The sequence below is a fragment of the Mesitornis unicolor genome, unplaced genomic scaffold, assembly GCF_000695765.1.
Source record: "Mesitornis unicolor isolate BGI_N332 unplaced genomic scaffold, ASM69576v1 scaffold15109, whole genome shotgun sequence".
NCBI lineage: Eukaryota > Metazoa > Chordata > Aves > Mesitornithiformes > Mesitornithidae > Mesitornis > Mesitornis unicolor.
In genome coordinates, this window is record NW_010209371.1 from 1 (window position 1) to 25,632 (window position 25,632).

The window sequence follows — 25,632 nt, forward strand, 5'->3', positions numbered from 1 at the left end:
CGGGCAGTGCGTCTCTGAGGAGCATCAAGGCATCTTCCACTCCGTCAACCTCATCGACACCGTGTACCAGGAGGAGAAGGTAAACGCGGCGCTCCCTACTCCCCGTCTCCCCCCGCCAGGGGTCCGCTGAGAGCTCGGGCTGTCCCACAGGGGATTCCATCGGGCCCGGGTTGCTTTTAGTCAGGAACGCAGGGAAAAACGCAGCGTGGTGGGCAGGCGAGAGGCAGGCAGGGGGTGTGCTGCTTTGAGCCAGGAGGCGGGATTTGTTTGCGGGCTTACTGGGATGCGCTGTCCCCTTGCTGTGGGTCTTGGCCCACCACATAGAGGGGACCAGGCGATATTACAATATCAACAGATCTGAACCCAACTTTTACCAAAGCATCTGAAGAGTTCTTTGGTTGGTTGGTTGATTGCTTTTTTTTTTTAGAGAGAGACTTGCAGTCTTTGCTGAAAAAAACACAGTGATGCTAAGGGTTTATTGAATGTCTGGATCTGTATTTTCCAAGCTTGAAACGTTGCTAGTCCTGCTAACAGGAAAAAAAACCCAAACACACACCCACAGATATTCATAGGCTTTCTGAGCTGGCAGAGGTAATATGGGTCATAGATAATGACATATTTAGAAATAAATTACGTGAGTAAGTAATAATTCAGTAAATGTAAACCCTAAATGCATTCCTATTTGCATGAAGAAAGCAACTGCCTGGCCTAATGGTTGGCTGGCTGTAGTAACAGTAGTTATGTTTTTTGCTAAAATAGTTACTGTCTGGGTAGAATGAGCTTTTCATGCCCTATGCAAATTAGATGTAGGATGGCACGTCGTACAGCTGTTCTGCTATGCAGAAATTGAAACAACTGCAGAGAAGCAATGAAGAGTATAGATATAAAAGTTTAAGTACAGCACTGACTATTCTTCAAACCAGAAGTTGCTTTTGCGCTGATTTCTCTCCTACCTTTCCCATCACCAATTGCATGTCACTCGGAGAAACCAAGGAAAAGGAGTCTTTGGACTAGACTTTCGATGTCAGATTTAGTGATAATGTAGTGAGGTAAAGGAGAAAGAAACAGTGACAGTCTTAGCTTAAAACCAAATAGAAATAACTGTATTATGAACAGCTTTCTATTTTATCACTCTGAGGCATAAAAAATAAAGCCCGAGTATCACAGAGTTGCTTATTAAACTGGAATGACAGCATTAAAACTTATATTGTGATAGATCTGTATGTGAGGGGAGAGGTTTAAAAAAAAAAAAAAGGCCGAGGAATGCAGTGTTTTAACTGTAAAATAAACCTGTAGCCGTGCTAGCCTTGTGCACTGTAGGCAAGTCTAAAAATATTACTTTGAGAGAGAGAAACAGCAAAAGTTTGCGTCCTGATCCAGGAAAGCATTAAATGTTGAGGGATCATTTGAATCACAGTCTTTGTTAATGTGTTGTACAGAACATCCCATGATGTGATTTTCAGATAACCACTGAAATGTATTTTCTGCAGTGGATAAAGTTGTAATAAGTGTTTCAATTGTTTTGCAGTTAACTTTCTTCAGCAGTCTGAAAAAAATGAGAACAGTAAATGAGAAGCTGATGGCTGAAATCTCAAGTCAACCAAATGATATGGATGTGAGTTACAGATGCTGGATATTTTACGTATATATGTCTCGGTCTCCTTTCTAGTGATTGATAGGTTAATCACAGCATGGAGCACACTGGTGCTTCTTGTGGCATAAATGTGCTCTGAGCTTACTTTGAGAGTGACTCCCTGTAGGCATTGCTACTGCATTTTCATCTGTTTTTATGTTCTCATGCTTCTAGATGTTGCTGAACAACGATGCAGAGATAATTGCACTGGAATTTGGAGAAATTTTCAAAACTCTGGAAACGAAGAAACGTCATTTGCTAGAAGATGTTGAAAATCAAAGAAGTAAAAAAGAGAAAGAATTTCAGATTTGGAAAAAAATGAAGGAAACTCACAGGAAGACTATTGAGAATTTTTTGAAGGATTGTGAAAAGCTTGTCCATGAGTGTGATCCTCAGCGTTTCCTGGAGGTGATGGCCTTTTAGTTACTGTTTGGTATCAGTCATATAATGAACTTCAAATGTCATATAGAGCACACTATTGTACATTATGATTATGATAATGACTGGATCAGGAAAAACAAATTCAACAAATGAAAATTATTTAACACTTAAACTAAAATTATTTAATGCTTCATACTTTTTAATAATATTGCTTTTTCATTTTAGATGAGTTTGAAAAGCTTTCTTTGCAGCTTATTAATGAATTCAGTAGACACTTATTTTCTTCAGTGAAAACTAATGAAATTAATATTGTCTGTATAACTGTTGCTGTAACATTTGCTATATTACGCTACCAGCTGTGATAGTAAGCTGCCTTGCTGCCTGGTAGGGAGTTATTTACTAGCACAACCTTCAAAATTGTCTCACATAGTTTTGCTTTTTTGTATTTATTTTCAAATATGTTATGTACTAAGCACAGTCCATTTCACTTTTTAACTTGTAAGACATGAAAAATGCTTTTTGGGAAAGATTGGAGCCAAAACTGATCTGTGCTGTAAAGTGGAGTACAGTGTTGGGATACCCACACTATGGTGTTTATACTGATTTTAAAACCTGCTGTAAACTTTGTACTGATATGCGCATTGGAGATAAATCAGCCTATTCAAAGCTAGCTTAGGTACTTCTGACGTACACTGTACTACAGAGTATATGCACTTCTGTATCCAAGACTCTGAAAGCCTTCCTTGAAGTGTTTAAGTTAACTGTAGAGAAAAGCACAGCTTCTGATTTTAGAGAGAAATGCTAGAGGAACCCAAGACACAAACTTAATCTCCACTGTTACCTAAGCTAGCGTAGACCTTTTCAACTCATTTAAGTCAAACACCATAGCTGCAGTTTTACGGAGTTTAAGCAGATGGAAGATATGGGGCAATGTACTTACATATCTACTGAATTTTTTGTGTTCTCTACCTTCAAGGCTTATGCCTTCCTAAGAAACCACAGCCTGTTGCTGTTTTCTGCAATGGGTCTTTTTGCTACCTTCAGATAAATGAGAAGCTAAGGTAGTACTTAGAGTTTGAGTAAGTTTCTGGTAACAACTTGTTAAGAAACATTTCACTTATACCCGAAGTAAAAGAGACTCCCGCTTTTGGAAGAAATATTCTGACTCCAGTGATTAATATGTTTTAAACGTTGCACCTTCTTGCCTGCCCCCCTCCCTGACACTACGCAGCTCATTTCGGTGAAGAGGATTGTTGAGATTCAGTACAGTGAAATTACCCAGTTTTTATAGGAAAGCAACTAGTCTATAATCCAGTTACGTTTTTTTCCTTTCCATTACTCATTCTTTGGGAAGTGTCACTTGACTACAGTGCAGTGCACTTCATACTGCCACTATCTGGCTGATTTAAAATTAAAAAACAGCTTTATTTTAATCTCAGTGTAATAGCATCTTGAGAGCAGGTAGCAGAGGCTTCCCTTGCCAAGAAATACGAAATAGTCTTTCATTTGAATGTTTACAAATATCTGAACATCTGAAATGGATTAGATAACTATATGGGTCATGATTCATTATTTGAATGCCTTCATTTGGCTTTGAAGGAGTTTTTGTCTTTTACACAAAATATGACAAGAGAAAGCATTGCCCCAGATACATGTTTTTACTTTTTACATTTGGATGCTTTTTTTTTTCCTTTGAGCATTAACAGGTATATTTCCTATAGTTCTGTGAAGTGAAGACAGGGACTTCAGTCTCTGAAGTATTTTGCTAAAACAATAACTTCTTTTTGAGAATTGGAGGAAAACTCATTCATCTCTTACAAATTTTTGTTTTTCTATAGGTGGCCTGTGGCTTGAATACAAGGTATGCATTTTTTTATGCTTTAAAAGTTAGTTTTCTAGTGTAATTTTAAGATTAAAAACTAAGAAAATAGTTATTTGGATATGGTGAGGTATAGCAACTTAAAATAGTGTAGTAATTAAGACATTAATTACTCTCTGGTTTCTGGGTGCTCCATATTCCAAATTTTAGGAAATGTGTCAAGAATTTTAGTGATCTACTATCTGGGATTAGAGATAATCTACCTTTTGAATTGGCTCCCTGGCGAAAACTTGAGTAATTGGATATTTGTAGGTTTCTTCTTTAAACATGGGAACCTGAAGCATGCATGAAGCTTTTACAAAAATCTTTAAGTCTAAGAGCATTTATGGAGATTCTGCAGTGTCTTTTGTTTGCAGTGCATGTACTTTGTGTATTTCTCCCTAAAGATTCTTAATTACATTTCTTACCACTTCTTAAGCAGAGTTTAAGAAAGAATATTAGAAATGGAGTTTTTTATAATATGCTGTGTTTTAGACTAGCATTAGACAGATGAAAGATTATAATTTAGATTCAGGTATAGTGCATTAAGAAAAGTGGGAGTTTTTAGTCTTTGTTGAACTACGGGCACTAATTCTTGCAATTTTTGTTGTGTATGAAACTTCATGCAAGTCAATCACCAAGTAGAAAGTTTGAAGAAAAAAATCTATGGAACTTGGTACTATTGAAGACTTAGTTTTTCTGATTTCTTCCTCTTAGTGATTTCTTTTTTTTTTTTTTATTGTATTACACAGGTGTAATTTAGTTGTTGGCCTGTGAGCCGTAAGAAAAGTGTTTTAAGTTTGTTTGTTTGTTTTTAACTTTTCCAGAATGAAAACTCAACTTGACCTGATGAATATAGCATCCAGCTATGAAAAACCACCAGAGTATACTCAAAAGAAGCTGGATATCAAACCTGTAGTTAATGAAATCTTGGCTTTGAAGTTATTGCCCATTAATGTAGGCGTTTCTAAAGGTAGGGAAGAAGGACTTAATATAGCACAAGATTTGGGAAGTCACTCTAGGAACCTGCAACTCATGGACCTAATTGCTGATAAACAATCTACATGGCAAAAGTATGCAAGTGTTCAGAAAGTATCTGAGCAAATTAATGGATGACAAATTAATCAAGGGCTTTTAAACGCTTCTTATGAATGTGGTTTGTCTAGAAAGTGTCTAGGCTGTATTTTTGCAAGCTGGGGGGAACTATCATTATCATTTTCCTATACAGCCAGTATTGCCTCCAGCAGAAGTGTGTTGCTGAACTAGATGATAATTCGTGGTAGTGTAATACTAACATTAACTGTGCTCTGTTTAAATGCTTTTGTCTCATAGGAGAAAATGGTAGGTTTTGTATGAAGGCAGGCATTTCCAGGCACTTAGAAAAGTACTTGTGTGGGCTTCTTGCTTTAGATCACAGAAGTCTCGACAAGTACTAGGGTCTCACTTAGGGCAATATACTTTTGTTCTTCGTTGGAATCTGTGTTTTGATGAGCAGAAACTTTTCGGTATTTTCCATACTTAATATGCTCTCCATCAGTATTCTTGTATTTTTTCTAATAGATCTACCTTCTGGAGGAAGTGAGAACTCAACTAAAAATACCATGTTTAAAAATAAGGTAAAGCAGTGGCAGGACTGGAAAAATACACCAAACATATTTCTTGTAAGTTACTGACTGTGGGGCTACAACACTGTACTGTTTTGTTTGGTTTGTCTTATCAAAATGAACTATAATGTCTGCTGCAAAACGTTTTTCAGCCTGTAGTGGGACAGGAGGAAGCACTAGCAGATGGTAGCCGGATCTGTACTCGCTTCATGTCAATATCAGAAATGTCAGCGTTTCAAAACATGAGTCACGAGGTACGATTGAACATCTGTTGTAAGTATGGCGAAGTTACTATTTGTTGTGTCACAACTTTCTAAACAAGCTTTCATAATCTTTTCCAGTTTTCTTAGTAAAAAGGTATCCTTCCAAGTCTAGAATGTAAATCTGACTAGGTTATTAGAGCTGTCAGGATTTTACTTTTTCATTTTTCTTGAGAGAGCTGTAAGTTAATCTTACTACTGACTTCAAATATTTTTATATTTTAGTGTGGCTTTTTGAGTCACATCTGTAGCTTTCTAATCAAAATAAGGTTCTCTACCGCGTAATTGAATAGGAAGTCATCTGCCTGCATTCTGTTTTCTGGAGATAATAGAATTCACTCTTCTAAGACTACCTACATTTCTGATAATTTGACATAAAACTATATCCAGTCTCTCTTTTTTTTTTTCCATTTCAAATGATCTAGTTATACAACTAGATTTATTTTTTTTTTTACAAACTAGCAGTTCCACATGAGTGGCTGAGTGAGTATTCTGTACAGAATGATTCTATTTACGGTTAGTGAAGCATGGCTGGCAGTGAATCATATAATTTGTTTGGAAAATACCAATGGCAGATGATTCAATGAAAATGTTGCTTAGATCCTTGAAATACAGAATTATTTTCCTTTCACTGTAATATTCTGGAGAACATCTGTTTTCTATTCCTATTGAGAATACAATGTATATAATTATTGTATCTAGGAAAAAAACCCCACCCAAACAAAAAGCCCACCACCTAAATTAGTTTCAGATGGTTATTTTTCATGACAATTTGAGAATTTATCACTTAATGTCTAAGCTAGTATTTTTAGCTATTTCTAGTTTTGGCAGTGGCTTTAAATAGTTTTCTATAGTCTCCTATTTCAAAACCTACTTTGTCATCAGGGTTCCATGTGTACCTTGTACATTTGCTTTTAAAAAACTTTTTTCCATAATGACTTGTGTTCTGTTGCCTTCTAACAGTAATGGAAAAATATGTAAGTGCTACAGAATATACAAAACCTTTTCTTCAGTCTTAGTGAGTTTTATAACCTGAATCCATAAATGCTGTTTTACTTAACGGGATTCTTTACTGTAATTGTAGGAGTTGCGCTACAAATACTATATGGAACGTCAGAAGCTCACCAGTGAGTTCAAGACACAAACCTTACCTGCAAATAGAAAATATAAATTTTTACCTGCTGAGGCTTTGAAGGACAGGTCCTCAGGAACTCCTTTTGTATCTTCACCTACCAAAGCAAGTAACACAGATGAAGTAAAAGTGGGAACGTTGCAAAGAGCAGATGGCTTTGAGAGAAGCTTTTCTAGAACCAGTAATCACAGCATCCCATGCACAAATATGAAGTTTCCTGAAACAAATGGTGACTTAAAATTATTTAGTGAGAGAAGTTCCCAGGAAGTAACCACTCCAACTTTATCAGAAAACTCTAAGAATTTAGTAATTAAAGAAAAAATGCTAATGCAGGCATCAGCAGTCACCGTTTCCAAAGAAACGGACACAATTTCTAGCACTTCATCTGACTTAAAACCTGCAGCATCAGTAGCTGTTACTGTTTCAAATTCAGAATTTCTGGATGTTTCTGCAGAAAGACTTTGTGCTTCACCTTTTGCTTTCAGTGCATGTAACAACTCGTTACCTAAATTTATTAAAGATGCAGGTACATTTTCCTTTAAAAAGAAAGACAAGAAATACGTTTTCCCTCAATTTTATCTAGGAAAATGTGATCGTGTGGATAAAACCAATAGCCAGGATGAAAGCACATTTAGAAAACATGGTCCTGTAACCAAAGCAGCAGTTTCTGATGCTTCAACCAGTCCTAATTTAGACTCGTCAGAATGTGAGAAGCCAGCTTTTTCATTTCCATTTGACAATTCAGAAAGAGATTGTTTTCCAGGATTGGGAGTCAGCAATTCATTTCAAGTTTTACCATTATCCTCATTTTTTAGCCAATCTGAGAAGCCATCTGACAAAAATACATCATCTCATCTGAGAAAAAAAACACTTTCTGCAAAGGAAACCACAGATTGTGGTACACAGAAAACATCTGTCTCATGGGAGCAAAAAGCTAATGCCTCAGAATCCATCACAACTGTAACTTGTAGTACTTCAGAAACCGACACTGCGGCTGGGGTGAATGATGTCTCAGAGTCCCTCCTTCACCCCAGTAATTGTGTATTTTCCTTCAAAAGCAACTGTTTTCTGTTTCCTTCACCACTATTTTCATTTGGAAGTACTGTCAGAAATACTTCTGATTCACTAACTTCTTCTGTGTTTTGGTCTGGAAATGGTACTGAAAAAACAGAAAAAGAGAAGATGAACTCTCCTGCCAAAACACCTCTGAATCTGGGGAAGCCTGTATCTTCAGAATGTGCAGAGCCTGCTTCTGGACATAGTTATCCAGAATGTGAAGGTTCATTCTTTCCTATGAACTCATCTAAGAAAAGTGAAAGTGCAGCAATGCTTGCTGATAGTAATTCTTCTTGTGGCCAGCCTTCATGTTCAGTTGTCCCTCCTGTTAAATACGACAACACATCTTCCACTCAGCTTACTATTACTGCAACAAAACAAGAAACAAGGGTAAAAGAAGAAGAAAGTGAAACTGTTGATGAAAACAACTGCTCCTCCCCTAGGAGGGAAGGTGAACCTGAGTCTGTACAGCTGCAGAATGCAGCTTGTTCTGTTCCTGGCACATGCAATGATCCATCTTTAGGAGGTTCTGCGCTCACAGTAAATGACGCAGGAGGAATGCCAGGTGACAGCGAGTCTGACACTGAAGAGCTAAGTCAAACATCCATCTCTACTGACACCAGCAGTGCATCAGAATGCTTTTCTGTTGCTGAAGACAAAATATCTATTGGAAGAAAATCTGAGAAATGAAGAGAAAGTGAAATGAAAGTATATGCTACCTAACACTTTAAAAGTGGGGATACCTGTGGTTTTACAGCTGTTATCTCCCTGATTTTTGCTAACTGAAGTGTCTCTGTGTTAGAAATATAAGTGCTTATCAGCGAGTACAATGTACTAAAGTGATTTTTATAGTGCAAACACAAACTGAAGAAACAACCAAAAATGTCATGTCAAGTATGATCATATATGCTGTATCTTTAAAAATGCAGACCTTCCGGGAAGGTGCTGGTGGGGTTGTGGGTGGTGGGTGACTGAGGTGTCCCAGAACACAGGTTCAGTGAAGCCTTAGCAATAGGAAGCAGTGTATTGCTTTTTCAGTACAGCAGCACTTGCACTGGGATTAAATCAGTAAGAAGGTACAGACAACAGCCTGTAACCCATAGGCAGGGTGGGAGGAGAGCCATGGGGAGAATAAAGGATGTTGAAGGGCATTATTGAAAACTGTTTTTCTGTGTCTCCCTTTGGCTGTTTTGGGTGGGTTTTTTTCCTATAGTCTAATTTCAGTAATTTATCTTATGCTTTTGAAATTGAAACATCACATCAATGTTCTTGTTACATGTTGCAGAAGGGTGTCAGCTACGCTTCTGAAATACTGTCTTTATGAAAAGTAACCATCACAATTAATTTTCAGTTCCTTTTCACACCAGTTTGGGAATCAGTGGACAGGTACTAACTTGCTGTTTTGATGAAAGCATTAGGAGAATCTGTCTTTTAAAACACAAAAATCTCCTTGTAAAGTTTGTGCAAAAACAGGAAAAAAAGGAAAAGAGCAATTCTCACTGTGGGTATTAATGATCCAGAACTCCCTGGATATTTAGTCTGTGAAATATGATACAAAGTCAGGATAAAAATACCATCTTTTCTAATTTATTAATAATTTTGTTGCATCCAAGAGATAATTGTGCTTTAGCTATTAGAATATGCAGATGGTAGCACTACCTCTGATTAAAGCTCTATTTCATGCAGTGCTCACTCTCCAGCAAGAGCTATTTTCAGATTTTAAATAAATTAATCCTACATTATGTAGGTATGTCAACTGGCAAGTGTTGGATCAGAATGTTTAGTATCCCTTCAGAATTTTTGCCTGACAACTAGATAGTTAACTTTTTGTTTATTTATTTCTAAAGTATCTTTGTAAGAAAAAAATATAACTTTTAAATTTAAATCTCTGCAAGGCTTACCAATGTACTTACTGTTACAGAATACTTAAAAATACTATTCTTGATTTGATTGACCTAATTTTAATTTGATTTGTGTTAAATTTTTTGCCTTGATTTTTCTGTGACAAAAAAATTAAATGTGCTGAAAATAGTTTCTAGAACTTATAAAACTTACTAATCTTACCTTTGCATCTACATTACAGTAAGGAGGATGGTGAAAATTCTCTTTATTGTTAATTTTATAGTTCTTTGTTTTTCTCTGAAGTCTGTATTTCAGTTTTCTCCTAAGAATTGTTCTGCTTTTATGTCTAGACATTCTTGTGATGTTCTTCTGCATGTGTAGGAGAGAAGTCTTTAAAAGGTAAAGAAGGGTAAAAAAGCATAAAGACAAAGGCTGACCATGATGATAATGGTGAAGAGTGTCATGGATTGAGGTTGGCCTCACTGTAATGCAAATGAGCAAAGTAGAACAGTTTTAGAGATGCAGTTAAGGCATCTATAAAACTTGTTGCCAGAAGGTTGTAGAAAATGTTTTTCTGCTACAGTGAAAAAAAAATGTAGTGAGTTAGTTGTAGTCAGAAACATTATTGAGTTTCTTGAAATTGCTTATTTTCAATATATCTTCTGTTCACTTGAGAGTTTGATAAACTTTAAAGCAGATACTTTGTCTTTTAGTGAAAAGACACTGTTATAAAATAAAGCAAATAGATACACTATTTTCAAAAGCAGAAATTGTTGGCGTGTGGGTTCAATACAGTCCTAGGACTGCTTTTCAAGCATGGCAAGTTGTTGAAGTGCATTGTAGCTCAGCATTAAAGTTTTACGGGGAATATAAATGATAAGCAGGATGTTTTATTTGCAATAGGTCACAGTAAAATTACAGTCCACCCAGATATTAAATCAATAGAGTTATCAGTTTTTCTGATATTTTCACAAGCTGTTTCCTGGGTCATTTTGACTTAATTAATTGGTCATATCTCACTATTGACTCCTTACTAAAAGCCATAACAGGAGTGAGGTGCTTTTTATATATGTTATTAAAAGTGAAATGTCAACTGCTGTTGTTAATGCTTTAAGACCTACTACAGACTTCAGCATATAAAATTAGTATCCCATGACAGACTTAGTAAGTTTGTCTTTCACTCAGGATTTCATGATTGCTTGTCACATAACTGAAAACACAATAGGACCAATTTCTGACTTTATTCCTTGGTCAATTAATTGTGTCATAGATAAAAAGATTACTCTGTTTATATCTGGAAACATGGACACAGAAAGGTCTAAATAAAGTAACTTCCTTAGGTAGTGACCTACCCTAGTTGAGGACCAGTTGTGTAAGATTTATCTGTATGTGGCATGACTTGCCAGACAGAATAATTAGATTAAATTTTATTGTCCAAGCAGAGTTAAAGCAGCCTGCTACTACTGTCTTCCCTTTCTGTCATAACTTTGTTCCACACATTAAAAAACTGGAAAGAAGAGTTTAAGTCAGTTGATGGTAGCACAGCAGCGCTGCCTGACTACGTATACAGGGTTTCCCCCCAGTTATTTCCTTGCAACATGTTGCATGTAGTTTAATGCTGACTAAAGAGAATTCAAATCAAAGACTTCATCAGTGATCATTTGATAAACACCAGAGCTAATTCGAAGAAATAGGATTCTGAATTGTCTTTAGTGCACATTTTGCTCACTGAGAATAACTTCCATCACTGGTCGTCATTATAAAATTGTGTGTGGCCATGAGGACTGTTGTCGAAGCCTAATTTTCCTAGGTTACCTAAACAGTGTGTGTGTGTATATTTTTTTCAGACTACGAGTAGACTAAAATGTAGTGTTAAACTGAAAATTTTCAGTAATAGTATAGAAATGCTGCTGAAAACATTGCTCTTTCTAGCAAAAATCCAAGAAAATAGTTAGGAAACTTATTTTACTAAACTCAGTAATTTGTATTTCAAGAGACTTTTTGAGAGGTATGTTAGAGGTGTCCTGGATCTTTCTGACCCTTGAGGATACAAGAGGTGAAAAATGAAGCAATTCTACATATGCTTGGAACATTTTATTAATCAGACTTTATTGTACATTGTATAAAACCCTCTTTATACTTAAAATTTTGTAACCTAAAATTGCAGACCTGTTTAAAAGCTGTTATAATGGTTCATGAACATAATACTTTATAACTTAATAGAAACCTTGGAAAATAATTAGAACAACTTATTCTGTAATTGCTAAAGTAATCGCTGAACATTCTTCATAAACAGGCTGAAAGTTTCTAGTGCTGTCCTACTGAGAGGCCGATCTCACCAGCTGTCAGAACTGTTGACATTTGCTCAATTTATTAGAAACAGTTATGTAGTTGACATTGGAGCTGCTAAAATGTCAGTGTGTAAGGGTTAGTTTTCTAAAGTAAACTTTGTATTACTAATATTGTATATCTTTATTATGAAATGTATTTAACTGAGGACTAGTCACTTCCTAACTTAAAAGACAGATACTCTTTAATCTTCTGTGGTAAGAGTATTATGTACTGCTGCTTTTTTTCCACTTTTTTCTTCATGTAATACTCTTCAGCTTCTCTTCGTAGGCTTCACCCAGTTGTTGAAATGCCAGGAGAACGTTGTCATTTGGATCATCACACAGTTCACTCAGTGATGTTCTGTTTTTTAAAAAACAAACAAAAAACAACAATAAAAAAGCATTAGTTCATTTTAAGTTGCTCTAGAAATGAAATATATATTGTATATTAAAAAGCGTGAGTTTATCATACCCAATAGACTTAATGAGGAGTGAAAAATCCTTGAGTGCATAGTAAGCATCTCCTTCATTTAACCTAAAGAAAGATAAAAAAATTTAGATGGATATGCACTATAACATACTGTTTCACCTTTAATAATACCTGCTGTGTAGATTGGGTAAGGATGTAGAGAACATATTCCATGGCCTTAAACACTGACATACTATTCCATCAGGATTACTGTGGAGTAATTATAAGCTTAAACTAATTAATAATGCAATAGAGACATGTTTCTATCATTGCACTAAACATAGACTCATGAGCCATATTTGGAAAGATAGCTTATTAATATTATCTTGGGAACATGATTTCAACTGTTTGAATAACCTATTGTAAGCTAAACTGGAATGCTATACTTTAGATGAATCTGCTGGCTAAAGTGAGCAGGAGATAGGGTCTTCATCATCTGTAGAAAGCTTGCACTGTGTTTTACAAAAGGGGTCATTGATTATGAAAAGTAACTTAATAAACTCAGTTCCTAGGAATTAAGAACGCCACATTTAAAAAAAATTACAAGCAGTATTGTGTTGAAAATAATAGAATTATGTAATTGAGCTGGAAAGGACCTTTAAAGATTATCTAGTCCCAACATTCCTGAAAGACATCTTTCACTAGGTCAGCTTGATAGAATCAAAGAATGTGATTCTATAATGAGTGTATTTCCTCATCTCTGATAATGTGGCATTGGAACCAAACTCTACTGTTGTAAGTACAAGAGTGCATGAAATGTGTATTCTGATTGTTCTTATTAGAATCTTCTTTGAAGAGCTCACAAAAAAGCTGATATTATATGCACAGAGAGCAGTGGTATTGCCTTACTCATAAATGAAAATTACCAGCTATAAGCATTAAGGCTAAATAAAGATAATTGATAGAGTAGTGGGGAGAGGGGGCTTATAGTTGAGCTTTATTGAGCTGAGGTTGGGAATAAAACGTATGTGAATGGCTTCATTAAGAACTGCAAGCTAGAAGTTTTATCAAGAGATGGATTTCATGAACAAGGTTACAGAAGGCTGGTGGGATTCAAAGGTGAAAGTGATAATGATGAAAATGACAAGATGTCACATTTAGCAGGTGCATCCTCAGGCTGAAGAGGACAACAGGGCTGTAAATGGTATGAGCGAAATAAAGACAATCTCAAATTTAGTTTCTGAGAAGAAGAAACAAGACTGACGCAGCTTATAAGTTGCTTAATTAAGAAGGTGGAAGGGTCTCTTATTTAATCAAGATTTTTTCCACAATGAAATAGATAAGGAAAGTCCCTGACATGCAGAAGCCCAATGCAGTAATCTATAAGATGGAAACATTGTAGCAGAGAGATGTCAAGAGTGGTCAAATAGGAAAGACAGAAGCAGGTTAAAAGAGAAATTCAGGATCAGTGTTAAAAGAAACAGGCAAGAGAGTGTAAAAGAAAATTAAAACTCTGGTTTTATAAAAATTAGAGCATAAATTATTCAGAAGGAAAGAAGAGAGGAAGGCTGCATGTACCACAGGCTTAAACATGAAAATATGATGAAATATGGCAGTAGTTAACCAGCTTGGACACAGTTTTTGAGGGGTTGTTGGTTGTTTTTCCATTTGAAGGGAGATGATAGTATGTTTGAATTACCAGGACAAGTTGCTAAATGCTTAGAAAAGATTAGGAAAAGGGGGGGTGTTTAAAATGGTAGTACGTACCAGTTATCAGTTGTCAGTGCAATCAAGGAACCATGCTTATAAAAGTCCAGTGCGTATGCATTGAGTGGCCTCCTCCTTCCCTGATTATCATACTTGTTCAAATAAAGCAGGGGACAGTTTGTGACGTTAATTCCAAGGGAACGGAAGACAGCCTAAAAAAAAAAACCCGCCAGAAATAGCTGCTGAATAGCTATTGTGGCTTTGTCTATGTGCCTATTTTGTCAAACCTACACCTTTAGACCCACAGCTGGAAAGTTCCACACTTCTAATCCTGGACCACTCAAAAAAATCTACACAAGTACATGTAGACACAGGAGAGAGTTTGTTAGTAAAATGACTTACGCTGCCAGTCCAGCTCTGGGATGTTCCAAGTAATTTAAAAATCGACTAGGCCACTGGATTTCTCTTGAGTTTCAGATAAGGATTTTTCCATGTGCAGAGATTGCGTATTCAGACTCTCACTGATGCTCTGAATGTATTAAGCAACCTTAAGCATGGAACATTTTAGGGGTGATGGTGAATTTCATATCCCCAGTGGTAGTAATTTAATGTTTTTTATTACAGAATTATGAGTTCTGTGATAAATCCCTAATGCTACAAAGTCCATGTAGAAGACCGCAGGAAAATGCAAGCTGACAGTAAACATGTTGATGTATATTACAGTTAAGCTAATTCATATGCTAATGTGATCATTGAAATCCTAGTTGAGAAGCAAATGGTCAATGCAATAATGCATCCTTTTGCTAGGATCCTTGAGACTACTGTGTGATTGACTTTAAAAAAACAAAAACTGATATGGAGAAAACAAACTGGGGATATGGTTTAAATCTGAAATTTCAGAGTAATTTACTTGTCTCAGAATCAAAAGCAACTTGCCTTGCAAGAAAGCAAACTATTTACAGTTGGGTTTTTTTCCCTACCTACATGTATTCTATGATAATGTGGTGCTACTCAGTGCTGATTATTTTTTTTAAGACCTTTCAAGTTTTTTTTCTCCTAAAGAGTGACACTTGAGTATAGTGCCATCATACTAGAGAGACAAGAAGATTGCAACCAAAAAAATACTTTTATTGAACTGTAATAAAATTTTGCCCCATGAAAAAATAACTTACTTTATTAACGATCTCCCCATGAAATAGATCGTTATCAGCCACTCCAGATAAACATGCAAAAGGTGAGATGGCAGATACACTTTTGGTGGTGTCCATCAAATAAGATGCTAGTTCAGAGCCATGGCAATTCTTAGATGTAAAATCTAGGGAAGAAGTTTCAAATACAATGTAAGCTATGCAGCCACAGGCTCCCTTTCAACAGTCTATTTTAAAAGCAAGAAATTTTTAGTTCAGTAGATAATGATAGGAAATAGAGTTAATCTTCTATGCTTAGATGCTTGATACATGCTGTTTCTTTTGTTCATAAGAACCTCTATGCAATTGATTACAGTATGTAAGAAAACTTTCCAGTGGTGAGAATAATTACATCTCAATTTCCCCTGCGCAACTTAAGCCTTTCACCTTGACTCATCTGTAGCCAGAATTGCCAACAGCATGAAGTTGTGCCAAAACCAAAAGAAATGTTACTAGAAGAAAATTTATTTTACCTCCATTTTTTATTCTGTCCTGTCTTGAAGAAAAATACTTTTTCAACCGTTATTCACAGGTCTTACTAGCTACACATCTAATAATTATTATTGCTGTCCTCTGGACTCCCAGCCAACAGTTTTCTTGAAGTGTGGAGCTGTAAAGAATGAATATTCTACCTGAGGCCCTGTTAGGGCTTAAGTGTGTGAAGGTTGTCACATAGAAGCACTCTGCTTTATGCAACCCAGTGTGAATTTCTGTTTTTACAACAGCATGGCGTTTCAGTTGGCTTGTGGTCTGCCTGGAACTTCAATTACTGTATGTAGAAGACCTGTCTAGTTATTTCTAAATATATTACTGCTTATCATTTCCCTTTTCTATGTAGGAACTTATTCTTTCTTTCCAAATTCTCAATGATACTTTCAATCCTTACACTGCAGCCTTTTCTGCTTTGTGTTATGGTAAGTACGCTGTAGTTCCAATGTTTATGGCATTCATAAAAAACCTCAGCAGTCTGACATATTTTTGCAGCCTTGCCCCAAGTTATGGCAAGTACAAAAGACTCTACAGCCTCTTGAACTGGACATGGTTGATCTTGCATTTCTTTTTCTGTAAATCTAATGGGAAGAACTGGGGTTGTTTAGCCTGGAGAAAAGGAGGCTGAGGGGAGACCTCATCATTCTCCACAACTACCTGAAAGGAGGCTGTAGTGAGGTAGGTGTCAGTCTCTTCTTCCAAGTAACGTGCACTAGGATGAGAGGAAATGGCCTCAAGTTGTGCCAGGGGAGGTTTAGTTTGGATATTAGGAAAAAAGTTAAAAGTATCATAGATACTTGAGGATCTGCAAATGCATCGATGATTGGATAAAAAAGCTTTTATTCAATAATTACACTTAATGTGTTTTTTCCTTTTATAAATTCCCTTTTTATTTCCTCTTCAAAATAATAAAATAATAGCAGCTAAAATGATCCTCTTCCTGTACAAAACTTCTACTATATACAATATAATCCATAATGCTTGTAAAATAAAAGCAAAAATAGAAACTGTATCTCTGTACTAGCATGTCTGAAGTCACCACTTTTTTCTTTACAAAATAAAAATTAACCTAGCATTTCTAATAAAATCTTTTTCACAAATTATAAAATTGCATTAATTATCACTTCCTACCTGTCTTTGACAGTGGAAGTCTGTATTCTTGTTCCATATCTGCCAGCTTAGCAGTTGTCAGAAGGAAATGAGCAAAGTTTTCCTCTACTTTGGTGTTGTACTCATTAACAGCCTCTGCAAAGTCTTCTGGCAGATCTTCCAGAAAGACCTGAAATTCATTTTATTGCTTAATTCAGGTAATTTTTCCCAAAGTGTCAGTTCTACATTAGTGCATACATAACGTATTAGTACATACATAGCATATTAGTTGCGAGAAGGCAAGTGTAGAGTTCCAGACTTTACCCGATCTGTCAGACTGCCTGACCATCTAGAATTAATGGATCTTAAAGATGAACATGAATTTCATGCAGAAAAAGGTATGGAAGATAAAAAATGAGTATGAAATTCCTAGATTTTTATTTGAAGAGTACTTGGCAAATAGCTTTGTTAAAGATATTTCAGCTAGCTAAAAAGGGACTGTTGAAGGACTGCTCTTCCCAGATCTCGTTTTGCATATCTTGGTGTTTAACAGGTTCCCTACCACCATGATGGATTGATGCCTTGCTCCCATTAGCCACAGCAGTCCTGTAATGCATCCTATGTGACTAGCCACTTTTCAGAAATAAATAACATTTTTCCTATTTGAATGCTTGCTAGAATCTGGCCACATAAGCATCTTCATCTGGAAGAAGCTTCCTTTGTTCTTCCACTCATAGCTGTGTCCTCCAAACTTTCAAGGCTTTGCACAGAAGAGCCAACAGGAGCACGTTACAAATGTTTCACTTTCTGCCTGTACCCATGGTGGGTTAACTCTGTGCCTAACTGATGTTCACACTTCTTATCCTACTAATACTTCCCCATTTTATGAAAAAACCCTAAGCCTACAATCTCAGGAACCACAGAGTGTGCTGGTGTCCTGGGTCACTGGTATGCGTCACCAAAAGCTACAGCTCCTGAGACAGAGACATAATTCTAGCAGAGAGTGAGAAGAAAGTAAATTGCCATTTGGGGAAGAAATACTTGAGTTGTATTGTATAAAGAAATGCTGTGTCATTTATGCTTTTACATTTTGCAATATCATGACACTAACTGCATAATCATCTGTTATCGCTGAAATGTACTTGAATAACCTGGTACTTTTCATTAACCTGACAGTCAACTGCTGCTTCTGTGGTTAAATCAAAGCTTCTCTATTTTAATCCTGTAAGTACTTTTTTCATTATTCTAGCTACTTGTATTGCATGTAGGTGGCAAGGTGGGTTGAGGAGAGACTGCACAGTTCAGAGCTGGCTGCTGTGAGAAGAGGCCAAGGGCTGCCCTGTGACAGACACAGCCAGCTCCAATTGCCCCACCACAGGACAGAGCTGAACCCATCAGGTACAGGTGCTGCACCTCTGTGAAAACTTTTTAAGGAAGGGCAAAAATGTCACAGGCAGAGTGAGAAGCAGTAGTGCTAACACTCAGATCAGAGAAGGAGGTGGAGGTGGCTCTACATGTGATGAAGCAGAGGTTCCCATGGAGCCTGTAGAAGAGACCACAGTGGAGCAGAGATTTCCCTGCAGGCTCTCTCAGTGGAGACATCCATGCTGGAACAGATATCCACACTGCAGTCTGTGAAGGACTCCACACCAGAGCAGCCAGGAGTTTTCTGAAAGAACTACAGTCCATGGAGAGAAACAGCAGGTTTATCCTGAAGGACTGCAGCTCGTGGAGAGGACTCACACAGGAGCAGGGGTGACATGTGATGGGGAAGGAGCAGCAGAACAAGTTGTTAAGATCCGATGACAACAACTCATTTCTCATCAGCCCTGCACCACTTGGGGTAGGGAGGAGGTAAAGAAGTTGATATTAAAGGAGTAAAGTTGAGCCTGGGGAAGGTGAGAAAGGAAAAGTGACGTTGAATTTTTTGTTTTTCATTTCTCACTACCAAAATCTATTTTGATTAATAACATTTAATTTTCCATACATTGAGGGCATTTTGTCCATGATCATAACCAGTATTCAATCTTGCTGTTTCTGTCTTGACTCATGAGCATTTGCATCCTATTTTCTCCTCCATCCTGTTGAGATGAAGAGCAGCTGAGCAGGTAGCTACCTGCTGGCCCAGTAGACTACTGTGCATCTATAATGACATTGGTTTAACTGACAAAAGGAAACAGGTTCATTGAAGTAGAACACAACATAAGTTACAGTAAAGACCAATGTTTTCTCTACCTTTGACTGGCAAAATGTGCTTTTATATTTCATTGAGCAGGCTGGAAGGTATTTTCTCCCAAACAGGTTTGCTAGAATGAGCACTAGCTTTTCCAGGACATCTTCAGAGAAAAGAGTTGACCCTAAGGCAAAACAGGAAGTATTTGGGTTAAATATGAAAGAGTTTTTTTAAAATGGGGTTTTTTTTGCAAAAAAACCAAACAAACCAACTCCTATTCAGGAGTTTCCTTCCCAGCTGCCATCATCATGACAGACGTCATGCAAAACCATGTTGGATAAAGATTAACTCATTACATACAAAAAAACTCTGATAGATAATTAAGCAACTAGCATGTACTAATTAATACTACATTCTTGTATGTTCACATACTACAGCATATCTCAGTGCACAGAATGGATTTTACTCTTGTAATGAGACACTAGTAGTACTCAATCTTTTTAATTTGTTGATATTCAGAGTTGTCATCCATCTTATTTGCTACATGGCATGCAAATCTTGTTCTGGAGTCAGGATTATTAATTTTTCTATGATGTATAGCATTCTTTTCTACTCATCAGAATGTTCCACAAACAGTAAGTTTAGGTTCATGATACTAGCATTGCCATATGTGTGTCTTGGCTTTCTCAGGTAGAAATATAAGCATATGCAGATTGTGTAGAGGCAGAGGCCAAAGATACGAGGTTGAAGGCTAGGCAAGAAAAGGTGGGAGTAGCAAGAAGGTAGCCAGAAAATTTCAGAAACATTTGGCTTACAGAGCCTGCCATACACTGCAATTAAGATACATGGAGTATTATTTACCTTTAATTGGCTGACACAATTTGTGGAATAAACCTTTCACAAGAAAGCTCACTAAAACAAAATTTGAAGGTTCGTGATAGAACAAGTGTGTCACAAGTCCAGCAAATCCTATGGGGTTACCTTCTTGATCCAAGTAGCTCTAATTTAGAAGCAAAGAAATCTTAGTTGTGACAGATGAACTCGGATACGACAAAATATAAAATGGTGACATCCATAAGAATAGTTATTTAACCTAGTGCATAGGTACCTATTGAAACCATTCGATTTCCACTGAAAGGCAAAAATATGTCCTAACTGAAGTCAACAACTGTTTGAGTATTTCCATGGGAGATCTTCATCCTTCTGTGCATAGATCTTGACTTCATAGTTCTAGCACTGATTTAGATCACGTTGCAAATAAGAAGGGCATGGAGTCTCCATGTAAGATTTTATGCAACTTAATTTAAAAAAAAACCCTATTAATTAAAATGTTTGATGGGATAAAAGCACTGCAAGCAGTGATCTGTCAAATATGTTGCTGCAAGATGTTTTGGTGTATAAGCTTATGTAGTTTAAAAATAAGCTCATGGAATAAAACTCCATCAAAAGCCATAAATTCCAGGACATCTCTCCTGTCAGAGGTCACTCTGCATCATGCCCTGTAAGCAGGAAACATCCAGAGAATCGTCATGATATGGTTGCTGGTATTGGGTGGGGTATTTTTGTACAGTTCCCTGGGAAAATTATTAGAGAGAGGATATTAAGTATGCGGGCCAAGTTTTGTCCCATTCTCGTGTTAAATGTAACTTTCCAGAAATTTCTTTCCAATGGGAGTATCAGACTCCTGGTCTCACATATAAGGTACACCCAGCAGAGGAGGCAGAAATGTTGGTTAGGGATCCTACTGGGAGCAGGACTGGGAAATCTGGGCACATATGATTTGTTAATGTCATCACACTATTGGTACCTCTTACTGCCTGTAGTTTTGGGCTGTAAGGTAAAATGGAGTAAATTTTCCAAAAGGGTATCTATTAAATTGAAACTATTACTATGGAGAGATTCACCCCTACTTTTCAGTCTTCTCCAAGACCTACTTCCTAAATTTTTGTTAGAGATATAATTTCTTCCAGCATTTTGGGAATCATGTCATCCTTAGTATGTTTTAAATCCATATTATTTCACTTGCATGCATCTTCATTTGTAATAATTAATCTCAACCATAAGATTTCCCCTATTGACTTGATTCCATAAGTAGCTCAGAATTAACCTCCAACTTAAAGCACTCTAATTTTATCTGTTTCATTTTTCTAACAGAAAGAAATAGCCTGTTGCTATGGAATATAAAATATATGGTTCTTTAAATGAAAGCATGCTAACACAAACAAATGAGAATCTGTAGATATAAGAACATAAGAGAATGAGTTAAAACCTACCTCTTTGACAAGAAATTGCAAGGAAAAAATAAAATATATTTTTAATATTTCAGCATATCTTTCTTTTCTGAATGACATCAGTGAGTGCTTCAACACTGACAATGCCTGGTCAAAAAAACAGGAGGGGCAGGGGTGGGGGAGGGAAGAAATAAATTAGAAAACCAAGGGAATGGTGATATTGTAACAAGGAAAGAAATTCAATATTCAGCTTTTACACTTTTTTTGGGTTTTCAGGGTAAAAATGTTGAGTGAGGGGTATGTTGTATTTTTATTTAAATTGAATGCCTAACTCCTGGAAATGCTTGTGAAAAAGCCCATCTTCTGTCTGTCAGATGTGTGTGCATTTTCTAAATTTCTGCTGAGGTCTGTAAAGTTAATTACATGAAATTCATATAGAGATCTAAAACAAGGATTAGACAAGGATTTTTAGTTCATTAAACTAAAACCAGGACATTTTTAAATTACTCCTTACACTTTAATACCATTTTAATATTTTAATACTTACACAGAAGTTTACTAATTTACTATGTTATTGTAAGAAGACTTATGTCTGAATTAATTCAATGAGTCCTTGAAAATAAATATCTGTATGCTGAAGTGGATGTAAAAACCAAATCATCTGGAGGTAAGAGTTCCTTAATAATTACAAGAGGAGATCTCTGACCAATTCATAGTCATGGTCATGAGTTGCTTACTTAAATCACTGCCTTAAATGGCAAGAATGTAAATATGCAGATTTGAACAATCGAGTAATACATATAATTTTCTCATTGTTTCAACTAAGATAGCATTTCATAGCTCCCCTCTTCCCTATGGAAATAATGTTTACTTCTTTTCTGCAAATAAAGCTGAAATTTTAGATATTGGAAGACTTTGATCCTCCAAGTTAATGCAAATATTGCATAGAACAAGAGTCAGCAAAAATACCTTCCTGATAGTAGCATTCTTTCTGATGTTAATATTTATTGCAGAGAATAAATGCATGAAAATGGACAGTACAATACTGTGGAGGAGATGGCACAGGTACTAGAAGCAGAGTATGCAAATACATGTGGAGGCAGACTGCTTACTTCTGAAGTGGGCAACTTTCTGCTCATGTTAAACAGACACTATAATTCAATTAAATTGTTATTAAGAAAAAAAAATTAAACCTTTGCTCTGGCATCTGCTTTGTCCTCAGCCTTCGCAGCCAACAGCATGAGTCTCAGTATTAAGGAAACAGTCAGGGGAAACTGGCCTTTCAACTGAGGTACATTGGATTTGAGAAGTCTTTCAACTTTGGGCAGTGGGATATCATAGAAGAACACATTTCCAATCATATCTTGTCCCCGTCTTCCAGCACGTCCTGACATCTAAGAATAAAATATTGAACAATTATATTATTAAAATAATACAAACATGTTTTTAAAAATATGCCTAAGTTGTATATACTGGTGCCACCTATACAGTCTTAATAAAGCATCTATGCAGAATTATTAAAATAATGTGTCCAGAATATGTTGCACCTCAAACATATCTGGTTTACAATTGTGGTGGGTTTGTTTACTTTTTTAAATATGAACTTCCAAATTTGATAGAAGACCTAAACACTGGCCAGGATACTTAGGTGTTCTCACTTGTCTTTAACATTTATGCATTTCAAGGCAACTTTTAATTTATATCTATACATCAGCTTTGTTTTCAAGTTACGTTTAGCTTTGAATTCTTTCTGGGTAGATTTGGGGCAGAGGTAGTCTCAATAGGAGTAAAGACCAGAGAATACAAATAAGGAGTAGAGAGAAGCTGCTCAAGGGTGTATTCCCTTGCTTAGATCACCTGTTCTTGGTCAGATCCATTGTGAGGACTTGCCCCTTGTACCAGATGATGTAAAAAAGTTTGAGTTGTATCATTTATGTGCAGGAGAAGAGAGATGCATGTAAGTCTGGCCACCGCACAGATCCACTCACACTCTGACTCTGAGAGCTACCTGCCAGGTGATGCCATCAGCTGTATCTGGCCTACATGGCCTCCTGAACCAGAAGCAAACTGGCAGTGTTTCATGAAAATACAGGTTTGGAAAGTAGCACAAATGCAGGAAACGGGCTAATGAAGAGGCTGGAGTCTCGCAGCCCATGATTGGAGATACTCTGTTTTTTTATTGCATTTGCAACCTCAATTACACACTGCTGTGTTGCATTGTGTGGAGTGCCACTTCCAAGATGGAAGGAATTCAATTATCCCTATTAATCCAGTCAGCAATCTTTCTTCTCCTCATTACATCCCTACTCTATGTTCTTATAGCATATTTTTCACACATTTATAAAACCCTCACTAGATCAAAACAGCTTTTGTCTTTCTAGCTCCCATACCCGAAAGTCAAATCTATGCCTTTAATTCACTGAGCAATTGAAATATTTTCATTGCTGAAACAGGTCTTTTGACTATATGCATACACTATTTGCGAGCTGGCAATTTTAAAACATTAGTGAATGTGAATGTAATAGTAAATGTAAATGTAATAGTAAAACTATTATTGTCATCAAAATGAACAGCTAAAACTCAGAACATACCCAGAAGTATATGTAAAAAAAAAAGGCATTTTTCTGAATTTGTGTGATGACAGCTACACATGTAGTGTTCTTGTAATAAAAGGTAGGTGTTCTATTTCCATACCTGTCTGTAATTTAGGGCATCTAAAAAGACAGAATCTTCAGCAAAAACAACAGATTTACATGGCATGTTGATTCCTAGAGCAAGTGTTGAAGTAGCTGTGACTACCTATAAAATATTAAACATGAGTGTATCTATTAGAAATAGTTATATGCAAATTAAAAAAAACAAACCACCTGTAATATCCAACTTAAATCAACAGGAACTGTATGATCATTTTTCATGTAGCTAAACTTTAACTTGATGAATTTAACAGAGCTATGAACATACATGAATTTTACTCTTTAGTGTAGTTCATATAGCTATTACATATGCATAATAAACTTTTGTATCCTGAAAGTTTATAAGGCTTCTTTTATGGAACACAAATTGAAATAATATTGAAATTGAACACAAATTGAAATATTCTGTGAAGACAGTACAAAATATCATAATCCTGCAGAGAGTCTCCATCATTTAGTGGATGCCAGATGAAACACAGTGACAAAGGATGAGGAAAAGACTGAGGTACATAATGTTTTCTTTGTCTCAGTCTTTAATAGTAAGCCCAGCTCTTCTCTGAGTACCCAGCCCCCTGAGCTGAAAGACACAGATGGAGAGCAGAATGAAGCCCCCATCATCCAAGAGGAAATGGTTAGCAACCTGGTACGCTACTTAGACAGACACAAGTTTATGGGGCTGGATGGGATGCACCCCAAGGATACTGAGGCACCTGGCAGAAGGGCTCATGAAGACCCTTTCCATCATTTACCAGCAGACCTGGCTAACCAGGAAGGTGCCAGTTGAGTGGTGGTTGGCAAATGTGACACCCATCTACAAGAAGGGCCAGAGAGAGAATCCAGGGAACTACAGACCTGTCAGTCTGACCTCAGTGCTAGGGAAGGTTATGGAGCAGCTATCTTGAGTGCCATCAAACAGCATGTGCAAGACAACCAGGAGAACAGGCCCAGCCAGTGTGGGCTTATGAAAGGCAAGTCCTGCTTGACCAACCTGGTCTACGACAAGGTGACTCGATTCGTGGATGATGGAAATGCTATGCATGGTGTTTACCTAGACTCTAGTAAAGCCTTTGACACCATTTCCCACAGCAGTCTCCCAGAGAAACTGGCTGCTCACAGCTTGGACAGGTTTGCTTTTCACCGGGTAAAAAACTGACTAGATGGCCGGGCTCAAAGAGTTTTGGTGAATGTAAGTTAAATCTGGGTGGTGGCCGGTCACAAGTAATGTTCCACAGCGTTCAGTACTGGGGCCACTTCTGTTTATCAATGATCTGGATGAGAGGATTGAGTGCACTCTCAGTAAGTTTGCAGAAAACACGAAGTCGGGTGGGATTGTTGATCTGCTTGAGGATAGGATGGCTCTGAAGAGGCCCTGGACAGGCTGGATCGATGGGCTGAGGCCAATTGTATGAGCTTCAACAAGGCCAAGTGCCAGGTCCTGCACTTGGGTCACAACAAACCTATGCAACACTACAGGCTTGGGTGGCAAGCTACCTAGTGGAGAAGGACCTGTGGGTGTTGGTTGACAGTTAACTGAACATGAGCCAGCAGTGTGCCCAGG

General features: G+C 36.9%; 2 protein-coding genes across 2 annotated transcripts; one reads left to right on the plus strand and one right to left on the minus strand.

The window, feature by feature from the left end:
• Nucleotides 1-7: 7 nt before the first annotated feature.
• On the plus strand, nt 8-8,054 carry LOC104535437 (the record flags this gene model as incomplete). The annotated part of the gene is made up of 9 exons (XM_010192862.1): nt 8-79; nt 1,529-1,615; nt 1,808-2,041; nt 3,853-3,875; nt 4,700-4,845; nt 5,433-5,533; nt 5,629-5,730; nt 6,821-6,930; nt 8,018-8,054. Coding segments are annotated over 9 exons (912 nt in total), but the record flags the coding sequence as incomplete, so codon positions are not given.
• Nucleotides 8,055-12,354: 4,300 nt separating this feature from the next.
• Nucleotides 12,355-24,102, minus strand: LOC104547250 (probable ATP-dependent RNA helicase DDX60). The gene is made up of 10 exons (XM_010192863.1): nt 24,076-24,102; nt 22,575-22,775; nt 21,424-21,528; nt 20,012-20,150; nt 19,213-19,334; nt 17,020-17,167; nt 15,385-15,527; nt 14,273-14,424; nt 12,569-12,631; nt 12,355-12,457 (listed from the first exon to the last, which is right to left on the minus strand). Exons 2-10 carry the CDS (start codon nt 22,773-22,775, stop codon nt 12,355-12,357), a joined length of 1,176 nt encoding a protein of 391 aa, XP_010191165.1. The 5' UTR covers nt 24,076-24,102.
• Between the last annotated feature and the right edge of the window lie 1,530 nt (nt 24,103-25,632).